The 7,179-nt window shown below is 38.4% G+C and overlaps 1 protein-coding gene across 4 annotated transcripts; it reads right to left on the bottom strand.

Annotated features, from left to right (window-relative positions):
• Positions 1 to 3,187: 3,187 nt before the first annotated feature.
• On the bottom strand, positions 3,188 to 6,821 carry LOC107771162 (uncharacterized). Of its 4 annotated transcripts, none has more exons than XM_016590487.2 (3): positions 6,591 to 6,821; positions 5,229 to 5,657; positions 3,188 to 5,129 (listed from the first exon to the last, which is right to left on the bottom strand). In XM_016590487.2, the coding sequence occupies exons 2-3, from the start codon at positions 5,582 to 5,584 to the stop codon at positions 3,224 to 3,226; spliced, it is 2,262 nt and encodes a 753-aa protein (XP_016445973.1). In that variant the 5' UTR covers positions 5,585 to 5,657; positions 6,591 to 6,821; the 3' UTR covers positions 3,188 to 3,223. The 4 variants fall into 4 exon arrangements, with proteins under 4 accessions (XP_016445973.1, XP_016445975.1, XP_016445974.1 ...); XM_016590489.2 differs by having other exon boundaries at positions 6,600 to 6,786; XM_016590488.2 differs by having other exon boundaries at positions 5,229 to 5,672; positions 6,591 to 6,782.
• Positions 6,822 to 7,179: the final 358 nt, after the last annotated feature.

The following is a 7,179-nucleotide window of genomic DNA, read 5'->3' as shown; positions in this document are numbered from 1 at the left end:
TTCACACTATACCATCTGGGATCCCCTAATACCCATACCCTACCATTCTGAGCATATTGGTAGTTGTTTATCCCTTCCCAATCTGGAGTAATAGCTTTGGTAATTCTCTTGAAATTGTGCTCTTTCACTCTGGTTTCCATTAGGCCAGCTATCTTGACATTTTTGTTTTTGATGTAGTTAGCCAATTCCTTCTGTTTATACCTCTAATTGACTCCCCGCACATTCCAGAATAGCCAATGAATTAGCATGTTAAGTGTCCTCCTCCCCTGTCAAGGGGTAGTTGTTGCACATCCCCAGTCCCACATGGTAGTACCCCAAAAGGATTTCTCAGTTTTACAGCAGACAACAAAGGAAAATTTGTCAAATTAAACTCAGGGCTGCTCTCCATTTGCTTCCCTCAATTGTTATTACTCAACATAATCTTATTTGGACTACTTGGGGGTACAGACTCATGTTGTCCTTGACTACTTTCAGGCCTGGAGCTTGTTGAAATGTTTGACATTTGTTGAACCTCTGTTGTCTGTTGCTGTCTCTGTTGGTTAGCTGGTATAGGATGTGCAGGTAGAGCATCACTTTGTTGTACCTTGCCTTTTGTTCTCCATTCCATAGTCACTTTCTTAGTTTCCCTTGCTTTCCCTTTTTGATTAATCTGTTGCTTAACCTCCTGTTTATTACCAGTACCATGAGGAGCACATGAATGGCCAACCTTTTGACAATGCTCACAGAATTTGGGCTTCCACTCATAGTAGACATCTTGCACGAATTGTTTACCCTTTGGATGTCTAACCCAGACTTCATCACACAAAGGTCTAGTCACATTAACCTCTATCAACATTCTGGCATATGAGATTCTGGTTTTTTAGTTGTGCATTCATCAACAAAAATAGGAGTTCCAATTGCACTTGCTATTCTACTCAATGAATTAACTCCCCAATAGTTCAAAGGTAATTTTGGAAAATTAACCCACCGGGGAATTTCAGTGGGAAATTCCTCTTTAAAATCAAAGTCTGAGGTCCAAGGCTTCACAATTATAGGCCTATTATTGATTGTATAAGGTCCAGAATAGTAAATCTCTTTCATATCAGACTCCGAATGGAATCTGATGATGTAGTAACCTTCCTCATGGAGAAATACATTTGGTTCCCTCACACTTGCCCAATTGACATTTATATATCTCTTCATAGTATTATATCCTGGGGTATCCCCTAAGATGTAAGCAATTAAAGCACATTTCCACTTCTCAGTCTTAGATTCAACCTCTTCCTTGTCCAACTGAACAACTACTTGGCCATTGACAATTTCCGGGGGAATATATGATAGAGACATACCATTTGCTGTAGATCTGTTCTTCTGAAATAGGTTAGACCACGGTTTAGGGTCTACAGCTTTTGCCGCCAAGGCAGGATTCATCACTCCTTGTTCTTCCTCCTCAATTGTTACTGTTGCATTAGCTACTGTAGCATGCAGACCACGGTCCTTTTTTTTTTCCTCCAATTGCACTTTTGATGCAGTTGCTGGAGGTGTTGTGAGATCTAGCTTCTTCGAAATTCCTGAGCTAGATGCATCCCCCAGTGTTCTTCCATTGAGATCTAGTGTCCGAGTTTAGTTCCAGATCTGGTGTTTGCAGATCATTCTCCCTTTCTGTTGTTTTACTGTGTGAGCTAGTAGATCTTTCTGTGCTAGTAATTACGATTTTTTTGGGCCTTCCTCGTCCTCTTCCCCTCCCTCTCACCATGGATGACCAGATTCAGCGCATGTTAACTAACGTGAGCTGAGAGCACTTAGAGAGAAAGAGTCTCCAGTAACACCAATACTACCCGATTCATGACTTGAACATGTCGAAAGTTGAGAAAATGATAGGACTCAACAAATAATTTGTACACATTTATCTTTAATTCCTTTCTTGTTATATCTAAATTGCAAATTAGTCAAATATCTCCTCATATTTTTATTGAGGATAACTCCTACTAGCCCCAAAATCCCAATGTTTTTGCCTATAGGTGACGGTGCCTTGGTTAACTTCTGTTGTTATTATTATTGTTGTTATCGTTATTATTCTGTTGTTGATGTTGTTACTAATAGGAAATTGTGTATGGAAGAGACTACAACTACTTTGGTTGAGAGGGTAAGAAAATGTCATTCTCACTTTTCTTCCTGCAAATACATCCTAATGGTCTTTTTTACCAGCTATTTGGTACATATTGGATCTGAATATAAATCCCCATTTCACGCTCAACATATACTAAAATAACTAAGAAATTTGGTAAGTTCAACCTGACCTATTATATTTTGTCAAAATTTAGAACTTAATCTATTAAATTCACCAAATAACAGTATCTGCAGTCTCTTGATTCTGGTGGCAATTATCCAGAATTTACCAAGCCTTGTTTCATATCAAATAACTGGTTAGCAAATCTTGATAACTTCCTTCTAACCAAGATATACGTGCTTAGAAAGAATACATGTAGCTGATAGTGGCGGACGCGCGTAGTGGCAAGCGGGTTCAACTGAACCCGCTTCATGAAAAAATAATATTGTGTATATGTATAAATTACGATTAAAGCTGCGTAAATTTTGTATAAATATTTTATTTGAACCCACTTGACAACTACTATTTTAAGACTAAAGTTATGTACTTCTAAGATTGAACCAGCTTGCATAAAATTCTGGGTCTGTCACTGAAAATGATATATGAGCAAACTGCATTATAGAGAACCCTACCTCAAATACCACAAATACTTCAATTGCGAAGAGGTTAAAGGGTCAACTTTATGAATTCTCACTTCTCATGCCACTCCATTGAAACTCACCTTAGGCCAATATTATACAAAATAAAAATAAAAAGAACTAAAAGGTCTCAATATCTTCTACTGGCACAAAAATGTGCCTAGGTTAGCACATCCCATCTATGTACGATGTATTGCGAGGATTTATCATAAATTGTCTGGTTTTAGGCTGCCTTCAGTCCAGCATGACTTTCCGTTACCCGAACTTGAGACCAGCTGTGCGAGCGTGCTCACACACGTGGACTCAAAATTTTACAGCAGTTATTGCGAGGTACTGCTACGCTCATTAGTATGTCTCACGAGAATCCAGAGTCATCGTAACTTAATCTGTACGACCCCATTGAAGGGCATATAGTTCAGTTATAAACCCTGTGCACTGAAAGCATAAACTGGAGAAAGGGTTCACTGATAAAATTGTTCATACCTTGAACAATAATTTACTGTGCTACAGAACTGCATTTAGTACGTTTATTATGTCCAACACCACCACACTTAGAACAGCGTATGGGTCTTTTTACAGTTTCAACTTGGGGTCCTTTGGGTTCTTTCCGGGGACGACCAGGAGGTCTTTTAATATGTGGTGAAAGTGGACACAACACTACATCATTACCTGAAGAAGCCGAAGAAACGATATCATCTGGATGTGGTATATCAAATTTTGCTAGTTCATCCATAACTTCAGCATATATATGTTCCTGTGTCTCCCTCTTGTACCAATCAGCTACATACTGGAAAATGTTCATCTCCGCCAATGTAATTGCACTACATGCATGGCTGCATGGTATGCCTGTCATTTGCCACTCTAAACATGTACATGTCCAGAGTTTGAGATTTACAACTTCTTCTCTGCCCTGTAGCTCTCGTAGTTTGAACTCGATATCAGATAAAACCGTCACCGCTAGGTTATCCCCGACCTTTTGATTTTCAAAAATCTTTTCAGCGACCCGAGGACCAATCGGAAGGTTCCATTGTTCGATTTTGAGCTTGTTTTTCTGTAATAACATATAAAGCTTCTCATGATAAGCCTCCATCAACTCTAGGACATGTACAAACTTCTCCTCCTCTATAAAAGAGTTTAGAGCATCCATAGAATTACAATTCAGCTGATCCCACCGAGGTTTCCTGAACAAGGCATTAGACCAACGCTCTGGCTGGCTAGCTATTACCCAATCATACAACTCCCTGCGGAAAGAACAGATCTTGCCTAGAGTTTCATTATAAATATCTAGTGTTCGTGCATAGGCAATGTCAGTCAAGTACTTCAGTGCAATCTCCTTACCTTTCCCTTGCACTTTAAAGGCAGTATTACCATCAACGAATTTAGTGAAATTCTCTTTTACACAATGAAAACAAAAGCTGTGGTTTTCATCACCAAACATTTTGTCCAAGCTGGAGAGAAAAGGGAGACTTGCGCCAGAAACTATGACGACCTCGCGATTTTGCACAACAAGCTTTAGCTTTTCTAGAAACCATAGAAGATCATCCTCATTCATGGACAGGAGAATGCCATAAGATAGAGGATACATCTCATTATCTGCATCCAAAGCAGAAGCAACTATAAAGGAGCTGTTGGGTAGCCCATTCAAGTTGTAAACGTCAATAAAGATCAAAGGTCTACATCCAACATGGAAGCCACGTATTGAGCAGTCATATGACACGAACAGCCGCTTGAATCTGTTCTCCTCGGTGCACGACCATGTAGCAATGGTTCCGGGCATTGCCTCAATTAAGCGATTGCATAGCCAGGGAATCAATTTATAAGATTCACCTGACTTCTCATCAATTGCCTCCCTTATCCTCTGCTTCACACTCCAAGCCTGACGGTAGGTCAATTTGATTGCCAAATTCTTCTCAGCATCCTCACACACTTTTCGAGGCAAACAATCAGGACTACCCAATATTTCTTCTTGCATGATACCGCCCAACCACTTCATCCTGATCCGAGGCTTCAACTGTGATGAATCTAGAGGAGGATGTGAGTGAGAGTCAACAAATTTCCTAATGGAAACATTTTGAGATTTCTTTTCGATGCCAGCACTCACTTTCCATGGGCACCCATCAGCAGCACAATGGATGCTAATGTATCTGGGTTTATTGTGCAAAATTCTGTAGTGAAATTTATTCGCAATCGAATACTTGAAAACTGCAAGCCTAAAAGCATCCGCATTCTCAAAAGCTTGCCCTTCCCCAACAAGTATTTCACTCCAGTTGGCAGCAGCATCTGGAGTTCCATCGGTGATCCATTGGTGGGAAGGTGCAGGAGTTGGAGTAGGAGTATCAGCACTAACTTGTTCTTCTTCGGCACTTCCGAGAGAGACTGCTTCAACCTCAGTGGTCGAAACCCTGTGGCAAATTATACAACATTATTTACAATCAAACTCTAGGTAGTCAAAAAGTTTACCATAATAAAGATCATGTGGACCGGTATAAGACGGCCATTACCTAGTGGTATCCATGTTAGGAGCAACTGCAGAATTAGACTCCTTCTCTGAACTTGATGCATAAACATGGGCAAAACCATCATTAAATTCTAACAGAGTATCAACACCTTCTTGGTCTCTCAGCCGTATCAATTGGGCCCTATCAAACTTCACTGTAAACTGCAAGACCTTATCAGAAGGATCAATGCCTAATCGGTCAAAAACTGCATTCACAAAATCATTGTACTTTATGCCTGTCTTCACAATAATCTGATCAGTAATACCTCCCACATACGAAGTGGATCCATCTGGAAGCACCTTATTTTTTCCACCCCAATGACAGAAACAAAACAGCGTTTTATCTTCAGTTCCCATCATGAAGTAGTGTACACAACCACAGAGCCACAAAAGGCAACGATCTTCAAAAACTTCTTTTTAGAAGGGTAACAAACTGAAAACCAAAAACCTGATCAGGAAATAAAATCAATCTAATAGGAGTTACTTAGTAAGGCCAAATGTACTACATAAAATCATAATCCATAAGAAAGGACACAAAAGCATGAGGATTAACCAAGCATCTTCAAATACAAGATTAAAGGCATTTTTTCCCTATTAGTAAATACATCTCAAGCTATCATGATCTTGGAACAAAACCAAATTCCAAATACAGGATAGGAATCAACAAACAGTCGGTATCGGAGCTAGGATTTTAACTAAGGGGAGTCAAAATCTAAAGAAGTAAATGCATAAAGAAATCAAGGGGATTAAATACATAGTATATATACATAAAAATATCTTTTACCTATCAAAACAATGTATTTTTCCGACGACTTGGAGCTATGTGGCTCTGCCGCTGCAACCAGTACCAAGAAACCAGGCAAACGACAAAATATTCGTTCATAGGAAAAAATGCATTTCTAAATGTGAGTCGGCAAAAATAAGAGAAGACCAGCTATGCTGGTAATTTCAAGCAGAATAGTCTCCAATCCCCGTCATATCATTATGAAACATAAAATTAAAACATATAACAACTGCGTAAGACATAGGATTTCATCAAATTTTCACAATAAGGTGTTATAGCAGAGCCCCGAACAAATGAATAAAGATTCCAACTTCCATCAAGAATCACAAAATTAAAAAATGGGGTTAAAAAAAAAAAACTTTTTACAGCATTTTCATGATAATATTAGCTAGTTTTGCTGTGAAACAGGAAATTAGCAAAGAAGACAAGCATATTAAGCGATAGAATTTCATCAAATGCAAGAAGGGCCAAAACAAAAACCTCAGCAAAGCAAAAAGTTTCGAACTTGAAGCAATGATCAGAATCTAAATAAATTTGCAAGAGAAAAAAAATAAAGAGCTAGTTTTGAGTACAAAGATTTACCCTTTTCACCTTTATAAGCTGCAAATCAATGAACTTTAACCATATGGGGTTTCTCTAATATGCTTTTGAAACTAAAAAAAAAAATCTCATTTGGTCCACTGGTTTCAGTGATGAATTAGGGCTTCACTATTCAATCGGGTTATGGGAATTGGGAAATCTCCCTGGCGATGCCGGTAATCTGATTATGATGTAATTTAAATGTTGAATTGGCCCTCAACCTTTTCTTTATGTGAAGTTTGTCTCTGACTTCAGAGTAGTTTTATTGTGTGCCTCACACAACTGACATTAGTTGTGTTAGGCTCCTTTTTGTCTCACAAATTTGTGGACTCCAATCTTATACTTCTGGGTCCACAAAAATTCGGATCCACAAAACTGTGAGACAAAAAAAATGTCTCATACAACTAATGTCAGTTGTATGAGACACAAAATAAAATTTTCCGTCCCTTCATATCTAGAAGCAATTTTTGTTAAAATTTAAAATCGTTTTTTCAAATATTTTAAATAATAAATTGTGATTTATTGCATTTTTGTGTAGCTTTTAGATTTGTAAGTTTTATTTCAAGAAGAGCAAAAGAAGTTGATATCTGAA

This window comes from Nicotiana tabacum, chromosome 18 (genome assembly GCF_000715075.1).
Source record: "Nicotiana tabacum cultivar K326 chromosome 18, ASM71507v2, whole genome shotgun sequence".
NCBI classification, from domain to species: Eukaryota; Viridiplantae; Streptophyta; class Magnoliopsida; order Solanales; family Solanaceae; genus Nicotiana; species Nicotiana tabacum.
This window is presented reverse-complemented; position numbering and strand designations above follow the sequence as displayed.

Bases quoted from the DNA above. Each gene is read 5' to 3' on its own strand.
- LOC107771162 (XM_016590487.2), bottom strand. From the start codon at position 5,584: ATGATGGGAACTGAAGATAAAACGCTGTTTTGTTTCTGTCATTGGGGT. The intron at 5,130-5,228 runs GTAATGGCCGTC...AATTTGCCACAG, and splicing joins CCTAACATGGATACCACTAG to GGTTTCGACCACTGAGGTTG.